The 22,013-nt window shown below is 36.2% G+C and overlaps 1 protein-coding gene and 1 pseudogene across 1 annotated transcript; both read right to left on the reverse strand.

Annotated features, from left to right (window-relative positions):
- Nucleotides 1–2,239: 2,239 nt before the first annotated feature.
- LOC113709060 (uncharacterized) lies at nt 2,240–3,895 on the reverse strand (annotated as a pseudogene).
- A 3,104-nt stretch (nt 3,896–6,999) lies between these two features.
- On the reverse strand, nt 7,000–15,909 carry LOC113708757 (pentatricopeptide repeat-containing protein At1g06140, mitochondrial-like). Its single transcript, XM_027231353.2, has 10 exons — nt 15,521–15,909; nt 15,364–15,420; nt 14,370–14,510; nt 14,177–14,275; nt 13,910–13,982; nt 13,200–13,285; nt 12,211–12,294; nt 11,828–11,887; nt 11,156–11,337; nt 7,000–8,888 (listed from the first exon to the last, which is right to left on the reverse strand). The coding sequence occupies exons 1-10, from the start codon at nt 15,629–15,631 to the stop codon at nt 7,094–7,096; spliced, it is 2,688 nt and encodes an 895-aa protein (XP_027087154.1). The 5' UTR covers nt 15,632–15,909; the 3' UTR covers nt 7,000–7,093.
- Between the last annotated feature and the right edge of the window lie 6,104 nt (nt 15,910–22,013).

Consider the following 22,013-nt stretch of genomic DNA (forward strand, 5'->3'; position numbering starts at 1 on the left):
TTTGTTTTATTTGTTGTTTTTATGTTAATGTTAGTTATATAGTTAATGAATAATAGAATTTAGTCACTTAGTGTTTTAATTATTTTTTAGAATGATTAATAATTTGCACGGCATATTTAAAGCATAAAATAATTTGGATTCGAGCATTTCGAACATGTTCGCGAACGGCTCGTTTATGTTAAACTAGCCGAACACGAACTCGAACTCGAACACGAATTTTACTTGACGAACCGAATACGAACACAGGTTTGGAGTTCGAAAATTAACGAACGAACACGAACGTTGTTCGAACTGCTTAACGAACAGAGCTCAAACATGAGATACTCGGTTCGATTCGATTCGTTTACAGCTCTATGAGATAAGGTCTCACCAACCAGCGACCAGACTGATCCCATAATATGGTATTAAGCCCTTGACAATTGCCTTAAACTCTACCGCAATCAGTTGGGATCATCTGTGCTACTATTCGATGTCAAATTTGATGTCAATCTCATTTATCATGTGAGGATAGAATAGAAGAAATTTAGATAAACAGCGCATGATAAATTAAATGAACAGGACAATTGGCATAAAATATAGAAGCAGCAATGAGTTGTCACAGGAAAAGTGACATCGAGGATTCCATGTGGGTCTATTTGGGATCATTTTGGTGGAGTTTGCAGGATGGAAATATGAATTGGGTTACAAATTGAAGTCATATATTAGCATTTAGTTTCACCAGTTCAATATATTTCTTCCCATGTGTAATGTCTTTTTAAGTTTGCAGTTACTTTGAGCATCTTTAATCAACTAACATGAGTTCGATTTTGATATTATACCAAAAGAATTCAGCCTTATCTAAGGGAAAAAAAATAAGAATTCAGTCTTATTTCTTCAACTGAATAACAACTATTCATTGGACAACGGTCTAATTTTTAACTTTTTTCACCTTCAAAACTTTATACACATAGTAAAGATGTGACATTTTAGGAGAACTGATTTCATTGGAAGTCATGAAGAGCATCCGATGATTAGGATGATCTTGGCCCAAAAAAAAAAAAAAAAAAAAAAAGGTTAAGAAGTGAGACAAGATTGAGCTTCGAAAACTCGATTACTTGACCCATAAAAGTACAAATACAATGGGAAGAAAGAAGCTTTATTGTGGCCTCTCTGTATGAATTAAGTGTTTCAGAGGGTATTTTTTTTTAAAAAAAAAAAATTAGTGTAACTGTGTATGCGAAAAATTTTTACTGTAGATGATTAGATATTTTTTTAGAGGTGTTTTTGAGGATATTTTTAAATGTGTATTTTGGGATATTTTTATAATTTAAAATTTAAATGTGTATTAAGTGTTTTTCAAGATGTATTTTGAAATATTTTTAAAATTTAAAATTATACGAGGATACTAATAAAAAATTTGAAAATTTTTCACCACCCACCCACCCACCACCACCCCTCCTCCCTCATTCCTCCCTTTCCCCCCACTTGAGATTCTCGGTGACATGTTTTCTATGCCAATCCAATGCCACCAATAGTATTGTACCAAGTGTCATATTATTATTTACACTTGTGTTAAACTAAGCCAAATTAAATTATTAAAAAATTAAAGTGTAAATAATAACATGACACTTGGCACAATACTATTAGTGGCATTGAATTGGCATAGAAAACATGTCACCGAGTATCCCAAGTGCTTTCCCCCCTCACATCCCATCAATTAACCTTGCTAAAGCCCAACTCAAAAAACTCTCAATTGATACCTCTAGATTTAGACTATCTCAAATTTTCAACTTGGTCATTGGCAATTTTTAACTCAAAAAACTCAATTGGTCAAAAATGAATCTCTGCAGCTCAACTCCCACAGAACACCGAGTCCCTAAAATTTCTTTTTCACAAAGGATGACCACATATTTAAGAGCACGCTAGACAAGTCAATTCCTTGTGCTACAAATTCCGTGGAAAGACCTTTGGAGCAAAAACAAGAAAAAGAAACAGCGAACATTCATTTCCACGCAGATTGACTCAATAGGGGCATTGGAAGCAGTCCAAAAAAAGTTACATTCTAGACATCATCGATGTGACAACTTCAGTCCCACATTATTGCTATTTACCTAATTATTTGAGCGCTATATCAGCTGATTACCCTTTACCAGTTGATTATGTGACTTGCAATTTCGGGGCAATGATTAAACATTGAACACATCTATTTATTTACAAGGGTTTCAGTTAATCTTAACCAGTCCTCCCTCGTTTTCCCTGTCTATTGGAATGGTTTTGATCCACCGGTGCCAAAGCTCTGAGTTCCCTGATCAGAATGAGACGACACCTGATGATTTTGCTTTTGCATATTCCTCAAGTTTTCTCTGAGGTTGTCTGTTAGGCCTCCAAGCCCAATGGAGGTGAAGAAGTTGATTGAGAAACGCAAGTTTCTTGTATTATTATTATTATTCTTGGGGAATATTGAATCAAGCGATCCCTGTAGAGTTGGATCATTCAGCCTCTTCTTGAGCAAGGGAACACCAAGCTCCTCCGCCAACTCCTGGAATAAGATTTTGATGAACATCCCTAATGATGAAGAAGTAGTAGCAGCAGTATTCTCCCCTGTGAGGCGAATGCAGGCCAATATATGCCATGCCAGAGAATCACTGGACAGCAGATGGGCAAAAAATTTGGCAACATTGTGCAACTTGTGTGTCTTGAGGCTGTCAACAATGGAGTACTGCAGGAGAAAGCAGCTCTCAAAAGTCTCACGATATACCTCTTTGAGCAGGCAAAGTTGCTGTGCCAGCAGTGTGAAGTATCTGTTGTACGTCTTCTGGTGTGAGCAGCAGTCTAGCAGCATGTTGCAGATTACCATCTCCTGATTTTGGCGCAATGGAATGGCAAGGAGCTTGTGTCCAGCATCCTCAAAATCAATACCTGACATCATAGTGAGAAAGATGGTCTTTTTAAGGTTCTCAACATCAGTCTCAGTCTTGTCTTCAATGCTTGAATCCTCCTCAGATATACCTTGGTTGGATTTAGCTGCTCCATCATCCGCATGCTTCTCATAGTCCTCTTCTCCAAGCACAATTGCTTTGAGCATTTTATACCTCTCTTCATCGCTCATCAGAACCTGAGGATCAAGGTGAAACACGTCAAGGTACATCTCTGGATCCAAGTCATTGCAAAGAGAGATTTCATGGATGACTTGATCAGCCGATTCAGCAATATCCAGCTCAGGGCGCATGGCAGGGTAACTAGAAAACCTGGAACTTCTGATAGCAAACAAGCTCTCAATTAAGGATTCAGCACGCTTATCCGTATCCCCATCCTGAAGTATTTCTCTGAACCTCTCGAAAACAGCAGCGAGCCCTCTTGGATTGGATTCAAGGATTGTAGAACCGCACTGTCGAACCAAGATAGCAGCAACTTCTATATTATCCTCTGTAGCGTCTTGTAAAAGAACAAACAGAAACTCAACTGCCAGCAATTCATGTACAACTCCTTGGTTGACTAAATGGGCCAAGAGCTTCACAAGCGGCACTAATTGGTGCTTATCGTTTTGCTTGCAACCTATCTTGAACTGTTCCGCAATTCTTTTGATCAGAAGGTACCCAACATCAGGGTATCTTGAGTTGATCGCTGCAACCAAGGCCGCGAAAACAGGCGCGAAAGTATGGGATGCTATGGAGGTCTTGAGAATTGCAGAGCAAAACAAACCTCTACCCCATATCAAGTTTTCGGACAACAATTCTTTTGCAACATTCCTAACGTTGGATACCGTGACTTTGTTCACGAGCCTGTTGATGGTTTTCTTCAAGGCATCCCACAACGGACGCTGCAGGCTTGCCAAAATTCTTGGATCAAAGGCCATCTCCTCTTCAGTCCAACCTTCTCTACTTCGATCAACATTGGATACGATGAAATTATCCATCCTTGTTCTCTTGATGGCGGTTTCTTGAATCCTATCTTTCTTCTTGTTGAAACGAGAATGTCAAATGCAGTGCCGCTGAATGATGAACCATAACAAACATAGATAATTGTGCGAACGCGAATATGGAAACCGGAGAAAACGTGGTTGCTTCCATCGTATATATAATTGCGGGTTAGGCTTCTCCTAATCCCTACAGGATTCAGGAAGACAAGTACCCAGTATAGTATAATAATTGTGTTTTGTGCGGTTCCGTTCAGTCTTGTATATGTTTAAATTTTTTTTTTTACTCAAAATATATATGAAATATTTGTATTTTATTCTTGTGCATTATTTTTACCCCCCAATAAATACAATAATATAAATGTAATAATATCCCAAATAATGTAAAAAGTATAATAACCGAAGTCCCAACCGCATTGACCCATGAATAAGGAGGGTGCTGAAACTTAGGAGTGGGGTCTAAGTTCCTTGCTCCCCAGTTCACCTTAACGGCTTAGTCAGCAATTCAACAACATATCTTGGACAAGTCGTACACAATTTTTTTGTGTTTCCTACCATTTGATTTAAAAGATTTTCATGCTCGGAATTGGTAAATTTCGTACCATATTTGTTTCTTTTACATAGTCACCAGAATTCTAACCAGTCAGACCGTGTACTTACAGGCGAAGATGTCATTCATTCTTTAAAACTTGTTAAAATTCAATAGAAAATTCCGGGCAAGAGCATGTCTTGGCCAAGTGTTATTATGGGGATATTAGCTATTGTGTACCCTGCCACAAGAAAAAGTTTTTGCGCCCCACGTACTTTAGGAGGGAAAATTGTTCAAAATATTTCTCACAATTCTACGAGATGACTTTTTTCGTCCATCACTTTTAAAAGTATAATTTTACGTCCCTTACAAATTCACATTGACCAAATTTGATCCTTACCTAGATCTCTGACTAGTTTTTGGGCGGAATTCACCACGTGACTTGCATGTGATCATTTTTTAAGGGTAAAATTATCAAATCAAATTTTTATATAATGTGATTCATAGTCCCTCACATTTCATAAAATGAATATTTGTATCCATAACATTTTACAAAATGAATTTTTCCATCCCTCATTGATCATGTGTATGAATAGCTTTTTTTTCTATAAACCCACGTATATGTCTATTTGATTTTACCCGAACAGTACGAATAACATGTAATTTATCTCTATTGGATTTCATCTAAACATGCTAATCGTAGTTATACACATGCTATTCAACAGATATACATAGGGGTTTAAAACTAATAATTTTATTTGAAACCGATGTATATATTTATATGATTTCACCATTTGAACCTATTCAATATTTGTGACATTTCTCTTTTGGTAATAATTTGTTTATTGAATTGTATAATAAGGTCATCTAATTAATGGGTCCAAATTCGAATTCTATAATTGTACTAACAAGTTTCACTTTAAATATGAAATTTCTACTCGACAATTTTAAGACCAACAGTTGAATTACTTGCCTTATAATTGTCTTAAAATTTGAAAATGCCAATCACTTATTTCTTTTGTTTATTTTTTCTGTCCAAATTTAATTCGATATAAACACTCGATAATATTTAGGATTAAATGTCTTTTTAGTTTCAAATTTCGAGTAAAAGAAAATGAATATAAGTGAAAAACTAACAATTTTTTTAAACCCATGTACATATCTATTTGATTTCGCTTGAGCAGAACGAATAGTATGTAATCAATCTTCTTCTTTTAGGGAGGGAATTTCTTTAACATAAGCTGAATCTGCTAATAAAGTCTGCATACATTAGCTACTCGAAATATTTAATAACGAAATTCTTTTTTTCTGATAATTTCAAGGTTAGAGCAAAAACCTCCGATCCTCATTCTCTCGCAAGAGAGCAAATTAGTGAATTCGGTTGAATCAACTATCAACCCCACAAGATTCAGATAGTGTTTCCTTGGGCGGACAAGGGGAACAACATACTACAGCATCCGGTGAAGTCTAGAATGAGGATCACATCAGCTCAAAATGACCAACTGGCCCGGATTCAATTTGAAGTCCAACCAATTTAACTTCCACACTCTTCGTCTAGGACCCAGGAAGATGGAAAACCAGTCCAATTGCTGTACACAGTTATTAGGGGTGTCAAAGGATAACCAAGTTGTAGCTGTTTGGACTTTGGATCAGTGACCAGCCCTAGCTGATTTATGTATCAAATGCAAAGTCCAGCAGATTGAGAAGCCAAACTTTATCAGTGTGCATGGCCTGATCCATTTGTTAGCCAGAGCAGCTTCCTGTGCAAATCATTTAGGGGCATGTGTTAGTAAAGCAGCCAAAGTTTCAGTGCATGTTACAGCAACACTCGTCCATAACCTCCTAGCTGCAATCATTTGATGCACCCCAACCAACCAAGTTTAATCGTTTCATCTCCCAACTCCCAGGATTTTGACAGAAAAACACAAACCCAAATGTTTCAGGCTGAAATGCCCAAGGACCTAGTAAAGTTGTCCAATACAACCTTAGGTTGTATGCGTGCTCTCAGTCCTCAATGACAGAAGCTAGAAGCCTGACAGTTTTGACAGAAGAACTGCAACATAGAAGGAATGCACACAAAAATGCTCATGGAATGGTATTTATTAGCTTACGCTGCTGCATCTTTTGTGTCCATCTGTAAAAAAGAGTGATGGCTCCCCCTTTTCACTTTCCATCTGTGACACTCACATAACAAAGAATACCTAAACATATACAGTTTATTTTACGGAAGCAATACCTAAACATATACATTTTGACTTTGACATCTCAACTGAGACACTTGTGAAGTCTCTTGTCCTTGCACACGAGGTGCCCGAACAAGCCATCAGTGACTGGTTTCCAGATAATGCATCAAATTTCAGAGCAAACAATGGTGTGTCCCCGTCATGAATGGTTTTGTTACTAGCTGACATACTCAAGGATCTGATATTTTGCATTGGCTTGGAGGAGATGCACTGCACAAGGTCTTTAGGAGTCAACCATTGCGGGCGTGCAAAAACAAAACAACATACCTTCCTTGCTCTTCTTCTTCTGCAAATAGCAGCAGCTGGTCATTTGCTATATTCACAATGTGCTTACAATCGTCAACGTGCTTGTCAAATAAAACTTAATCTTGATTTCTCCTGGCACATAATTCTTGCTAATGGAAAACTGTGCTGTTCATTCTTTACTTAAATCCAAGATTGACCAGGGAGTTTCTCAATTTCCCTCTTCTGCATCAAACCCCTTAATGCAGATGCCTTGTCCCACATGTAATTGTCTGAACATGTGTTTGACAAGAGAACGTAAGGACCAGGTTCAGAGGGCTGAAGTTCAAGCAGTTTATCGTGAACCCATTTTGCCATCTCAACATTCTTGTGAAGATGGCAGGCCGATAAAAATGCATTCCAAACTGTACCAATGTGAGAGATGTCATTCTTAAAAATAAAATCCTTGATCTCATTCAGCTTACCAGCTCGACCATAAATATCCACCATAGAAGTGCAGTGTTCATCTCCAGGCTTGATACCATAAACTTCTTTCATCATTCTAAAATACTTGCAGCCTTCTTGTATCAAACCCGCATGACTACAACCAGTTAGAACTCCAACAAACGTCACTTCATTTGGTGTTATACCGTCATTTCTCATTAAGTCAAAAAGCTGAACAGCCTTTTCTCCATACCCATGGACTGCATAAGCAAATATCATAGTAGTCCAGAGCACAACATTGCGAGTTTCAGCTTGAATGAAAAATGACCACGCATCATCTAACTTTCCACACTTTGCATACATGTCAACCATTGACGAACTGAAGAAAACATCTGGTTTATGTCCAGATTTCAGAATACGGGAATGGATTTGCTGACCAACCTCCAGAAGTCCAGCATCGGCTGAAGCAGTAACAATGCTCGTTAAAGTTACCATGTTAACTGAAATTTTTTCATGAATCATGAATCTTAAACTCTGAAAAGCCTCTATCAGCATCCCATATTTAACATAACCCGCAAGCACTGTACTCCACAAAATCGATAGTGCTCTATGATCATGAGAAGAAATTGTTAGAAATTGACTTTTCATAATATCTTGATGCGAAATTTGAACAATTAGCTTAGCTTTCTCCATCTGCCCGCATTTACAATACATATCAACAAGTGAAGTCCTAGCAAATGCATCTCCGCTGATTCCGACCCTCAAAAGTTGACCATGAACTTGCCTCCCTAGTTCCACATTTTTCAGAGAAGCCAACAGTGCCAGTGATATAGAGAAAGTATATTCGTCGAAAGCATGTCCAGAGTTAACCATCTCATAAAGCAGCTCCAATGCAACTCCCTCATACCCATGCCGCAAAAATCCATCAATTACAGTGTTCCAACTGGAGACTACTTTATCGGGTAACTTCTTGAAATAATCTAGACACTTACCCACGTCTCCTTTACTTAAACTAGAGGCCATCATTATATTCCAAGAAAAGTTATCCTTATCATCCATAGTCTCAAAGAACCTTTCTGCATAACCAAAAGCTCCACATTTCACATAAAGGTCAAGAATTGCATTCGCCAAGGCAACATCTAAATTCATTCCATTAATTATTATCAACCCATGAATGGCCTTTCCCAGCCAAAACCCATTAGAAACACCAGAACAGCACCTCAAAACCGAAGACAAGGTGAACCGATTTGGAGCAACAATGCCTTCGCTAATCATCTTGCCAAAGTAATCCAACCCAGTTCTGTAATCGCCAAATCGAGAAAACCCCGATATTAAAATGGTCCAAGATCGAACATCCTTTTGAAGAATTTCATCGAACAGCTTCTGGGCATTGCGCAAGTAGTGATTTTTCACATAGAGATCCATGATTGTATTACCCACATTCAAGTACTGGGAAGTACCATTCTTCATTGCTTTAGCATGAACAAGATCAGCCCGGGGTAATTGAAGGCATTGTTGGGTAGAGTAGCTGCAACTTAGATGACATTGGTGAAGACTTAGCAGCGTTGGATTTGTAATACTAATACACTTGCTTAAGGAGCAATTGGAGGCTGCGTTGAGATTCTTTTTCAAACACACACAGCAGCCAGTGGCTGCATGATTTTTCCATCTCATTATACAAGTACTAGATTTTGCAATATTTGGTCTGCAAATGGCAAAAATCGGTAGTCGCTACTGCTCTATAAAATCTTCTAGGAATACACGAGGACGGACCCAGGAGGCCTATATCTTTTTTTTTTCCGAAACGATATTAGAACTATATTGATCATCAACTAAACTTTACATTTGGAGCAAAGGCCCCTCATTTCTTTACAAAAGTGCTCAACAGCACAGAGGATTGAACCATTCCTCATCATGAATAATGCCTAATGCATAGTCTCCAACTTTAATGCTAATATGATTATCAACTTTAGAAATTGCACAAAAAGAGCACATATGAAACAGAGCTTTTAGGCTAAGGATATCATCCACTAGAGTATACAGTTTGATATTGGAAGCTCTTCCGGAACAGATTTGCTGAATGAGTTGCTTGTTGCAGCTCTGTATGATGACTTTCCTCCAGCCTTTGACTACTAATTTACTCATAGCTAGCTTGATAGCCTCAGCTTCGTCCAATTGTGGACAATTGTAGCTTCTTTCATGCATTGCCCAAGCCGCCACCACCACATTTCCCTTTGACATAGCAGTCACCCCTATTCCCACCTCGCTACTGTTCGGTTTCCTTAGAGCTGCAATCTTCACTTGGACCACCTCTGCATCCTCCACTTCTACTCTTTGAAACTGATTTGCAGCTGTTTCTACTGTGCTCAACTGCTCTTTGTCTTTGTACACTTCACAAAACTCTATCCACTCCTCTTGAGCTTTCTGAATTGTTTTCAGAGCATGCCTTTGGTTGTTGTTGAATTCCCACTCATTCCTGCTTTTCCATACTTGCCATAAGATATTCACCGTTAGACCCAGATGTTCATCACCAGCCTGTCTAGATCTGGCTCCTGCAATTTCATTCCACCAGTCCTTGAAGCAGCCTTGTTTCTCCCTAGCCCCCTCCCATTGCACTGGAGCTATCTGCCATACTTGCTTGGCCTGTCTGCAGTTCAAGAGCGCATGGTCCACAGTTTCCACCCCCTCCCCACAGACTTTACAGATGGGATCTCCTTTTTGCGTTCTACTAAAGATTACTTCATTGACTGGGAGAGCATTGTTGATGCATTTCCACATGAAGGTCTTCAGTTTGTGCTTGATGTTTAATTTCCAAAGGCAAGACCACATCTGTTTTGATGAACTGTGTCGGCTTGTACCTGCCCCATCATAACCATTCCTTTCCTGGATTACTTTTTCTTTCATAAGAACCTTGTAGCCCGTGTTCACTGTGTAATGCCCCATTGGAGAATGTATCCAGAAATTGCTATCTTCCTTTCCTGCTAAGCTGATGGGAATGCTTAAGATCTTTTCTGCATCCCTACCATTGAACGTTCGGAGCACTACCACTTTATTCCATCTTTTATGAGTGATTAAGTCCTGAACTTTCTGCACTTTGCATTCAGGAGGTTTAGTTGTTGAGGGTCTTCCCTCTTTGTTTCCTACTATCCACTTGTCCTCCCAAATATCAGTGCTAGTACCATTTCCAATTTTCTTCCAGGTGCCTTCCTCCACCTGCTGCGTAGCTCCCAGGAGGCCTATATCAAGGCGAGGTTTTTTATGAAAGGTGAATAATCACCCCTCAATAAGAAAATGTCGGAGACCATCCTGGGCTCAATGCACGATGCGTGAGTTCAATGAAGAAGATCAACAGTCCCGCCTACAAACGAACATTATTGAAAATGCCCCCTTGGGAGTTTGGAAATGCCTTTCTGCACTTCACAATCGTTTCTTGCTTGATCTTATGATTTATTAACCTTTTGCTTGCATAGAAACAGAAACCAATAACGTTGCTTAACATTAGATCCAAAGCAGGAAGGAAACCAAGAAACCTCTAGACTAGCCGACTAAATTTAAGCCAACTAAAACTTGAAGAAACAGACATCACAAGATGTTGATAAGAGGTTCTTTTCACATTTGGATAAAATGTTGCTGCGCAATATCAAGAATGAAGAAAAATATGAACATGGTTGCGTATGCTGATATGTATACAAAAATGATTACATTTTAAAACTAGAGGCACTAGACTTTGCCGGTACTGTAATGGAAATAGATTGTCAAAGCTATTTGTGAGTTCAATGCTCCCTAAAGAGTTGAGTTAATCTACAAAATCGCGGTCATAGCGGAGGATAGAAATATGAAGACAGGGAAAAACCAAGGAACAGCAATCCACCAACTGTTGCAACTGAGCGCTGAGAGATCTTGGAAGCCAGCATGCTTCCCCCGATCACTGCCAGCGATGTACAAATTGTGTGTCCTACGGTAGCCCCTGTAGCAACCCCAAATGCATTTTTGTGCGTGGCCAGCTGCAGCAACCAAAAGAGATCTTTTCATCACCAAGCATCATGATTTAACATTACAGCTAGCTTAGATGCTGTTCCCTTCATGAAGCTTAGCGTAATTTAGAAATGGAAAAGAGCTCAAAATACCATCAGCTCAAGAAACAGGCATGCAGGGAGCTGATGAGCTTCCACAAACCAGACACAATCACAAACGCAGGAAGACCATGGCACACAATCAACATATTACAGCAAACTAAGTCACAGATGCACCTCAAGCAAGCAACAATTAGAAGCATGTGAATATGTGACAACAAACACAAACGTTATTTCAATTGCATATTATATAAGGTACTGGCCTCTGTGTGTATCTGATTGTTCGGTTTTTTTATCTAATGATGCAGAATTAATTATCTGGTCAGCTTTCACCAAAAATGATAATGAGTTAAAAATACAACATGGCAGCAAATTCAATTCCTTGATGGACAAAAACAGCATTACAATGAAGAAATCTTACAGCAATTGTTGCTATCTGACTGCGGTCTCCCCATTCAGCCAAGAAGGTCAAAATAAATGACTGCGCAAAAACAGCAGGGAAGCAGTTATTTAAAAAAATACTATGTTGTAAGAATGATGAAACCTAATTCAAAGCAAAGAACTACTCCAGAGACTGGAATCCAAATTCATTACAATTCTTCTCCATTTTTCTTTTTTGCAAGTAATCCAAGTATCCTCAGTTGCTTGATATATTAGTTTTTTTTCTCTTTAAAGAAAAACATTTTAGAAAATTTCAAAGAAAAGAGTTTTAAACAAAGCAATACTCATCTGAATCATATATTCACTTTGAACTGCTGAGATAGAATCCACTTCAGTACATCAGAAGCTAGATCAAAGACAAACCTCCAAAAATATTGGTGTACAGAATCTAGAAAAGAATCGCCGGACTGCTGTCTTGCCTTGTCCAGATTCGAGTTTCTCTTCCACCTGACATATTTTAGGTTGTCAAAAGTCATGTTGATATTTACAAGGGAACAACAGAAAATTAATGACGCAACTGGAATATCAAAGTCATGGTAGAATAATGTTTGATTTCCACTTTTCCTCTTCATTGTTATTTCCCTCAACAGTGGGAGGGGACATAGCATGTAATTCAGCTCAAAGAACTGATCTTTCATATCAAGACAACAAGGCTATTGGGTCAATTAAACACAGACTAAACACTGGACAGATAATATTGTTCACCATAGAACAAACCATTAGAAGCAGTAATAAAGCAATCTTCTGCTAACTCAGGTGATTGCTTTACTACTGAGGCATGCAGACAGCCATCGTGTTCCAGATCAAATTCCATGAATCAAAAGGGGAATCCTACTCATACTTCAATCTAGACACGCAAAAGTAGATAACTTTTTTTTTGTCACCGCAAAAGTAGGTAACTCAACAGCAAAACATTAATTCTTCTATTCAGTTCAATCTCCAAATAGATCAATTAATGCTGAAACATTGGCTTTGCTGACTTACTGTCATCTTGAATAACTAGTTTTCAAGTATGGCGGTGAGTTTACTTTGGCAGAGAATAAATAAGCAAGTGAAACAAAAGGGGGCAATTTTGAGCAAATTTACCCTGAATCTGTTGGCAAGATGAACTAAAAATCTCATGGATTTTGAGAATCCAATGAACCTAATGAAAGCAGAAGATCTTATAATTTCAACAATGTCTAACAAAACTTTAAACTGACCAAAACGGTTTAACTAATCAACAATCAGCAGGCTGATTTGAGTGTTGCATGGATCTTAAAATAAAATTTAAAAAAAGAGATGCACAGAATATTGGTCCAAAGTGAAAAAGAACGCAATCAGATATGCAGTCAATGATCAGAAAAACATACTTCCTCAAATTCCTTCTTCTGTGAAGATTTTGAATTCGACCTCCAAGCAATATAGAGTAACCGCAGCCCAAAAAATGCATAAAGAACTGAAATGCAAACATTGAAAATTCAAATTCAAAACAAGGTTACTAACTTCACATTAAAGAAGAAAAGAAGACAAGCATCCCAATAACAAAATGATCAGGTCTTGAGGTTTCTAACATTCTGATTTATCTGCTTTTATCACGAATAGACATGTAACTGCATGAAATACAGTATAAAGATTGAACAACCAAATGGCAGTTAAAAAGGAAAAGTGCCATTGCAAAGTCAAAGAAACAAGAGAACGATATCCTACCAAGTCATCGAATCATGGCCAAATTCCTTTTAACAATCATCGTGCCAGATATATCAAAAAAAGAGTTCAAGTAGAAAAACTAACATCAAAAAATGGTCCTAGAATAATGAAAAGTAATATGATAGATCCACTAGACTATTTGCATCAATATCTTGTAATTCGACCAAGCTAGAAATTAAATTTACAATAGAACTGTAGAACAGTTTAAAGCTTCATCCTTTCCATGCAATCTAATGTTTCCAATAATATTGAATGCATATGTCAAAGAAGTCGAATGAAAATTTGTCATGCAAAATGAATTATACACCCAGAAAGGGAAAATATAAAATTCCAGTTGACATAGCAACACAATCAAAAGCAGAAAACTACAAACCTGTGGCTGCACTGTTTGTATGCTTCCTTGATATCAAGTTTGGCACAATCCTACCAAGTCCAGTCGAAAGTACCTAACCATGGGCATAAAACATCCAATCTCATTATTCACTCAAAAGTAAATAAACTACTGAACATTGCACTTAACCAAGACGCCATCAAGGTGACTTTTTGCAGCACTAAATGCAGCATAATGAGAACCTAGAATGTAGGATGAAATGAACACACTGCAGAGGTAATGACCGAAAGGGTAAATAAGCAAACTTACTGTCATCACAAACAAGGCACTTAGTGCACCAGATAAAACAATGGACTTGGGATGACGCATCGCCATTAGAGCTGCTATTATGAAAGTCTCATCTCCAATCTAGTGAGAAGTTAATAAAAAATTGTAAGGGCAAAGAGAATTGCCGTTAAGGGAAAACAAGAAAGAATGAAGTTTGTTAAGTGAAATCACTAACCTCACTGACAAGAATCATGGAAAAACTTGCAAAAAATGCATCAAAAATCCCAAGACCGGATTCCAATTCAACACCAAGACCAACAGAACCAGAATTGTACCCATCCCTTGTAATACCAGTCTTGAGTTTGTCCACAAAAATCTGTCAACAAAGTTTTAAAAAACCATCAAAGCCTGTTTTTTAAGTGAAACAAAAAGAACACTGAAGATAAATATGATTTGCTGATTGAACTCCAGAGAAACCTGTAATCACAATCCCACCATTTAATATCGATAATGCATTAACGCTCTCTCCTGACACATTATATCTCCTAACACATAAAACAAGTAAATAAACAAACAAACCAAAAAAAAAACCCCAATTTCAAACTTAATCACCTTGCTCCCATTCTAGGCAATGAATCCATGGTAAATAGTCACATAGAAACCTGTACAAACACCTCTGATAACTCTCAGTTTTACAACACTAACAGCCCAGATATACCTAAAGCTGCAGTTTGTTGAATCAATGACATGGAAATACAATAGGAGTAAAGGATGGCACAGAGAAGCAAGAAAATTCCCAATCTTCTTTTTTTCCTCCATGAGTAGTGGGCAGATAAATCATTGTACGATCTGAAATGGTTAAGTTTGTTGCAAACACCAGGCAGCAGAGCTAATAACAAAGTTCCTCTCTTCCTTTCAAAACGTGCAAATCTCTAATCCTACTTGTGATCTCATGGTGTTAACAATGGCACAGTTTAGCTGCTGACACACAAAAATATAGGAAAAGGAGGGTCAAAGCTTCAGTTTTATGAACCCCTACAATAAAATTTTTCCTTTCTCCCTTCAATTTAGTTCATTCTCTTTGTGAATTTCAATTTCCATTTACCTTTTTTTTTCCTGCCCATCTGTATAACTAAATCAACTAAAGCACAAGAACTATTCAAGAAGGCAATTCTCCACGAATCATTGAAACCCAGAAGCATAGATAAAAGACCAGTACATATACTCACTTTACTTTTCCGGCCTAGATCTCGAATAGCCCGTGTTGCCTCCTCTCTTTCAGATTCCTAAATCCAGACAAGTAATAACATCATTACACAAAAAAAATACAGTACTTAAGCAAGCAATCTACTCTGCCGTCCTGTAAAAGTATGTATTTACACTTACCTGAGCAGAAATTGGAGTGAATAAAACAAAGAGCACAATGAAGAGCAATGGCAGACAAACAAATTGAATTCTTTTTCGGGTGTTTGATAACAAACCCATGACTTTTTTCATCTTTCTTGAAGAGGGTAGGATTCAGAAGCTGAGAATCTGGGATTCCAAAGTCCTGCTGTGACTAATGAGGAGGAAAAAGGACGGTCTGCTTGCTCTTTTGGGGTCCCTTTTGTCGAAGCGATAAAAGGAGTTAAATATTAATAACAATCAAGAAGGGAAATGGGATCCACGAGGAATCTTCATAAAGATCTAAACCAGCACTAATCACCAAGGCAGAAGGAAGAGGAGGAGAGGAGACCCTGGGAACTCTGGCATCCAGCAAGATCTCCCCTAAGCCTGGCTTGAATATGAGAGCTCATGTTTATTTATTAACCAGCTTTTTCTTTTTAATTCATAAATCTTGTGCTAGTTTTTGCTTCTTAACAGGATTAAAAAGTACGGGTAACAAACAAACAAAAGAATAGTTTAGTGAAAGTTTCGGAAGTAGTTGAAAATTGGAGAGGCCGGCGGCCACTCGCAAATTACAATAATGGTCCGCGTGAGGGGGTAAAAGAGGAATTGGAGACGTATAAGTGCAATTTTTGCAGAAATGGTTGAGAGTGGCGGTTGGTTTGGACGGTGAGTTTCTTAGGCGTTTCGTGTTAACATACTGTAACACTAGTGTGAATATCCGTACTACGCATGATGCTGATATTATTAAAAAAAAAAAAATGGTGAACAAATAAAGGTAAAAAAATTGAACCAACAAAATTTAAATGTAATATCTGTTTAACAATAGTTTGAAATATAATAGAATGTGTATATCATTCAAGAACTGTCTTTTTTCGAAAGATGGATCCTGAAAAAAAAATTTAAAATTTATATTAAAAAAAGGAATGATATATTTCTACAAATGAATGTAATTGAATGTTGTTAAAATGAAATACTTATAAATACTAAGCATTCGATTTGATAATCTTTCTTGAAGGTGCGAACACTCTTCACACCAATCCACTTTTAGTACGAAAGCCAAAATTAATGATTTAATTAACTATGTTGAATTTTGTGGAGTGTGTACTACAAATGAAAATCCACGATCTTTGACGATATAAAAAACTGTATATTTACCATGATCACGCAAAAGTATTGGTGATGCGAATGGCTGTCAAACTTAAAGAGAGGCAATATTTTCATTTCTTTGATCTAGAAAAAATATATATATTAAATAAAAAATAAATAGTTTTTGTATTTATTTTATTTGTAGTAAGTGATACATTGTATGAGAATTGTTAACAAAAAAATACAATAGTTATATAGAAGTAGTATCAATAAAATTTAATATAATTGTGTTGTAATCAAATGAAAATTACGCACCAATAGAATTGTTATTAGCACCCATAGTTAATGAAATAATCCCTATATAAATATATTTTGGTACATGTAGACCCCCCAAACCCCGCAAAACCAACCACCACTTATTGAAAATAAACCAATAAATGCACTAAAATGCCTTCCATCTATACCTCAAATTGCACTTTAACCCACGAATTTTGTGCGAAATTATTCCTCTAATTGCTTTTGTCCTTTTCGATTTTTTCACATGTCGCTAACTGCTTCATTCCCTCTGCTATCACTTGTATATTAAAATCAAATTTTAATATTAAATAAAAAGGAATGTATTAGTTTATAATATGTTCATAATGTAGATAAATTATTAAATTTGGAAAAGGGCGTATGTTCTTATAGGCTTCTTTTCTTTTCTTTTTTTTTTGGAAAATGAGTTTGTTCTTGTAGGTTTTTTTTTTATTTTTTGGATACAGAATTATTTTTCAAAGATTTTGGTTCGTAGTCCCTACTATGTTTAAACTATCTTTTAATATCCAATTCAATATTGTCTTTTAATTTGACAGCCTCTATAATTTTTAATTTATTCTTTTGGTTTAAGTTCAGTTAGAATTCGGAATTTTTCAAATACCAAGAAAAATCAGATTTTTTTTTAAAAATCACCGTCTTAAGTCAGGTAGAGCGCCGAAATATGAGTCAGGATTATTTCCTTTATGCAGTTAGTTTCCTGATATCTAGTATGATATATAATTATGTCCCTTGGATATTTTTTTTTTCATATAAATATCGTTAGGTCTTTGGCATCACTACTGAACATAATCCAAGCTTAGAAGGACGTGTTTTTTCTAATCCAATGGATGCAAAAATACAAAAAATACAAAAAATGAAGGTAATATTGTGATTCAAACTCTAAAAAGTAGGATACCATCTTTCAAGAAGTTTCATGCCTTATTTAGCATCTCAAAAAGATGCAACACAGAACAGTTATTTGAATGCTAATAAACTCTCTTTCTACCAATTTTGAAAGCCCACCCATTAAAAGTGGAGTGAAAATTATTGCAGTCAATGCAGAGAGAAAATGATAGAAAAAAGAAAGGCTAGAATGCAATTTTGCCAAAAGGATTTCTGACGAAATTAAAAATTAATCCAATTTTAATAATGGACGTATAGTGCATTTGTTATTAGTAATATCTGAATTATTTTTCTCTAATTATAAACCATTTTTAATTATTTTTTATTATCAAAAAATATTTTTTTATTTCATGCACGATCATTTTTGGAATAAAATTATGAAAATAACTATCGTAACACCTTTTTTATGTGATAAATGTGTAATAAAAAATAATTAAAAAAATTTCAGTAATACAAACAAATAAATTTTTATAATATTCAATTTATGTTAGAAATAGTAAAACCTTAATCATGAACCTATACAATCCGCAATTATATAAGCAAGCAATACCTTTATGTTAGAAATGTGATTGTGATTTTGTGTTTATACTTTATTCTACTATTGACTATCTTTGCTTTACAGTGTAACAATAAGCAAACAACCGTTCATAGGATTTTGTAAAAAAATTTTAGAAATAATGGATGATCAAAAAATCAATGCAATATCATTCATGACAAAAAGCAAAGCAAAAGCAAAACATACTTAAAAGGCAGAGGGGACCGACCTGAAAAATTAAGCTGGCAAGAATATACTTCCAATTCTCCACAAGAAGGTTGAGTTCTGCTGAAATCTCTGCACATAATATCTTCCACTATTGCTCATAAAAGAAACAAAATTAATACATTTACAAAATGAATAGAGAACAAAAAACAAATAAGAAACAGAGAGAGAGTAGGAGTGAGATAGTGGGATAGTAGGAATAGAGAATTTGTAAGAGTGGTTGTAGGATGAATTAAGATAGTGGGAGTGAGATAGTGGGAATATTGATGGGTGATAAGGTAGGTTATAACCCACTACATTTTATGTATTAAAATAAATACAAAAATCTAGAAAAAAGAATGAGAAATTTAGAAGTCATTGAAAGGGTTTCTGTTAAAAACCCCTTCCTGAATACATATAGATATAAACTTGTAGGAAAATTGTATGGAGTAGAGTTTTTGTGGAGAACTTGAAATGTTTTATTTCTTTTGTTTTCTTTTCTTCTTTTTTCCTCTTCTTTTTCTTCGTTGCTATCACCGCTACTCCTACCATCTCTACTTCCGGTGCTGGCGACAAGTTCACGAGCGCCATCGCCAATGCCTCCATTATTTTTCCTTTCTTTCTCTCCCCCCCTCTCTCTCTCTCTCCCTATCTCTCTTCTCTCTCATCCTTCTCCTTGCTTCCTCCCTCCTCATTTCTTGACTCCTACTTTTCCTATTCCTTCCTTCTCGTTGCTCTCCTCTCTTCCTACATTGAGTGTGTTTGGATTGTAAGTTATTTGAGATATTTTTACTGTAACACTTTTTGTAATGTGATGTATGTGAGATAAAAAGGTAATTAGAAAGATAAAAAGGTGTATTGGAAATTGTAATGGTGATGTAAGCAAATATATTTGGCCAAATAACTCACAATCCAAACACACTCATTGTTTGTGATACAAATATTGAGGTAAATAATAAGAGAAGCAAAGGACAAATGTTTATTTTTTTGTAAAACTCACACAACTTATAACATGAAATTACTCTATTTATAGAGTTTAAACTAACTCCACTAACTATCCCACTAACTCCACTAACAATTCCACTAACTCTACTAATTAGGTAGCAAAAACAAATATGATTAATTAACAACGGTAAATATTTTTAACAATCCCTCCCTTAAACTGAAAGCTTATCAAACATTCAGTTTAATATGATTTATTAATTGCACAGACTCCAAGCAGCCTCCTTTATTTCTAAAATGTGGATAACTTCAATGGCTTGGTCATTATATCAGCAATCTAATCTTCACTTTTGCAGTAGAGAAAATCAATTATTCCATCCCTTATGAGTTCCGTTAGAAAATGAAACCTCACATCTATGTGTTTGGCTCTTCCATGTAAAACTGGATTTTTAGAGAGTTTGATTGCAGAACTGTTGTCACAATAAATTGTAGTAGCTCTTTCTTGCTGAAAATGCAACTCTTCAAGAATATTCCTTAACCAAATTGTTTGACAGGCACAGGCGGTTGCAGCTACATACTCTGTTTCAGTTGTTGATAACGTAACAATTGGTTGCTTTTTGGAACATCATGAAATAGTTGTTGAACCCATCATGAACACATATCCAGACGTACTCTTTCTATCATCAGAATCGCCTACATAGTCATTGTCAGTAAAATCAAACAAATCTAATTTTTCACCATTCTTGTAAAATAATCCATACTCAATGGTTCCCTGCAAGTATCGAAGAATCCTCTTGGCAGTTAGAAGATGTGTCTCCCTTGGACTTTCCATGTATCTACTAATAAGACTTACAACATGCATAATATCAGGCTTAGTTGCTGTCAAATAAATCAAACTTTCCACAATTTGCTTGTAAAGGGTGCTATCAACCCTCTTTCCTGGTTCTTTGATGAGTTTTAAACCCACTTCAACTGGCGTACTAACAGAATTACAATTCGATATTTGAAATTTGTTCAGAATTTCTTGCACATATTTTCTTTGAGAGACAAAAATTCCATCAGCAGATTGCACCACTTCAATACCCAAAAAATAATGCATCTTTTCAAGATTAGACATATCAAATTCAACCATCATAAATTTCTTGAATTTCTCAAACATGGCATTATCATTCCCAGTAAAAATAAGATCATCAACATATAAGCAAACAATCAACAATTTATCTCCATCTCCAATCTTTATGAAAAGTGTATGCTCATATGGACATTTTTTAAATCCCTCCTTAGAAAAATAAGCATCTATATGACTATACCAAGCACGTGGGGCTTGTTTTAACCCGTATAATACTTTCTTGAATTTGTATACCTTATGTTCACTTCCAACCTTCACATAATCAGGAGGTTGATCAATAAATACCTGTTTCTGTAAATCACCATGTAAAAATGCTAATTTCATATCCAATTGGAAGATAGGCCATGAATTTTGTGCTGCCAATGCTATCACCATTCTAATCGTGTCATGCCTTGCGACTGGAGTAAAGACTTCTCCATAATTCACTCCAAACTCTTGCTTATAGCCTTTAACTACCAGACGTGCCTAGTACTTGTCAACTTCTCCATTCTCCTTTAATTTCGTCTTGTGCACCCACTTGACACCTATAGATTTTTGTCCTTCCGGAAGATTGGTTAACTTCCAAGTGTTATTTCGTTCAATAGCTGTAATTTCTTCATCCATTGCCTTCTGCCACTTCAAATTTTTGATAGCTTCTTCAAAAACTGTAGGATCACAATCGAAAAACAGTGCAAAATATGTAAGTGGGTCTTCAGATTGATCAATTCCAGTTACCTCATAATCAATCATCCCATGCAGGTCTTTTTCTAATACGTTGAGGCCGTCCTTCATCTTCTGCTACTATTTGGGAATTTGATACATTATCTAGACCATTTGGTGGAATTTGTTTTGTCAACTGTTGCCTATTTTCTTCATCAACTCCATCAAAATCAGCAGGTATTTGTTGTTTAATAATATTGCTGCTCCATGGCAAAAAATTTTCCTCATCAAAAATTACATCTCGACTGATAACAATTTTCTTGGTGATAGAATTATACAGCTTATAGGCTTTGGATTGATCACTAACACCAAGAAAAATGCATTTATCCCCCTTGTTATCTAGTTTTGTCCTTTTTTGCTTTGGAACATGAGCATAGGCAATGCATCCAAAAATTTTGAAGTGATTCACTGTTGGTTTTCGTTCGCTCCATGCTTTCTCAGGCGTCATATTTTTAACAGCAAGTGTGGGACTTCTGTTCAATATATGAACGCTCCAGTTGACAGTTTCAGGTCAAAAATTTTTTGGAACACCACTTTTTGTTAAAATGCTCCTCACTATATTCAATATTGTACGATTCTTCCTCTCTACAACACCATTCTGCTGTGGCGTATAAGCTGCTGTAAGTTGCTTCTGAATTCTATACTCCTCACAAAAATTTATAAATTCTTGTGAATTATACTTTCCACCACGATCACTG

The sequence above is a fragment of the Coffea arabica genome, chromosome 9c (assembly GCF_036785885.1).
Source record: "Coffea arabica cultivar ET-39 chromosome 9c, Coffea Arabica ET-39 HiFi, whole genome shotgun sequence".
Classification (NCBI taxonomy): Eukaryota; Viridiplantae; Streptophyta; class Magnoliopsida; order Gentianales; family Rubiaceae; genus Coffea; species Coffea arabica.

Bases quoted from the DNA above. Each gene is read 5' to 3' on its own strand.
- LOC113708757 (XM_027231353.2), bottom strand. From the start codon at position 15,631: ATGAAAAAAGTCATGGGTTTGTTATCAAACACCCGAAAAAGAATTCAA. The intron at 13,983-14,176 runs GTAAGTTTGCTT...GCCCATGGTTAG, and splicing joins GTGCCTTGTTTGTGATGACA to GTACTTTCGACTGGACTTGG. The intron at 11,888-12,210 runs GTTTGTCTTTGA...GTTTTTGCGCAG, and splicing joins GTACACCAATATTTTTGGAG to TCATTTATTTTGACCTTCTT.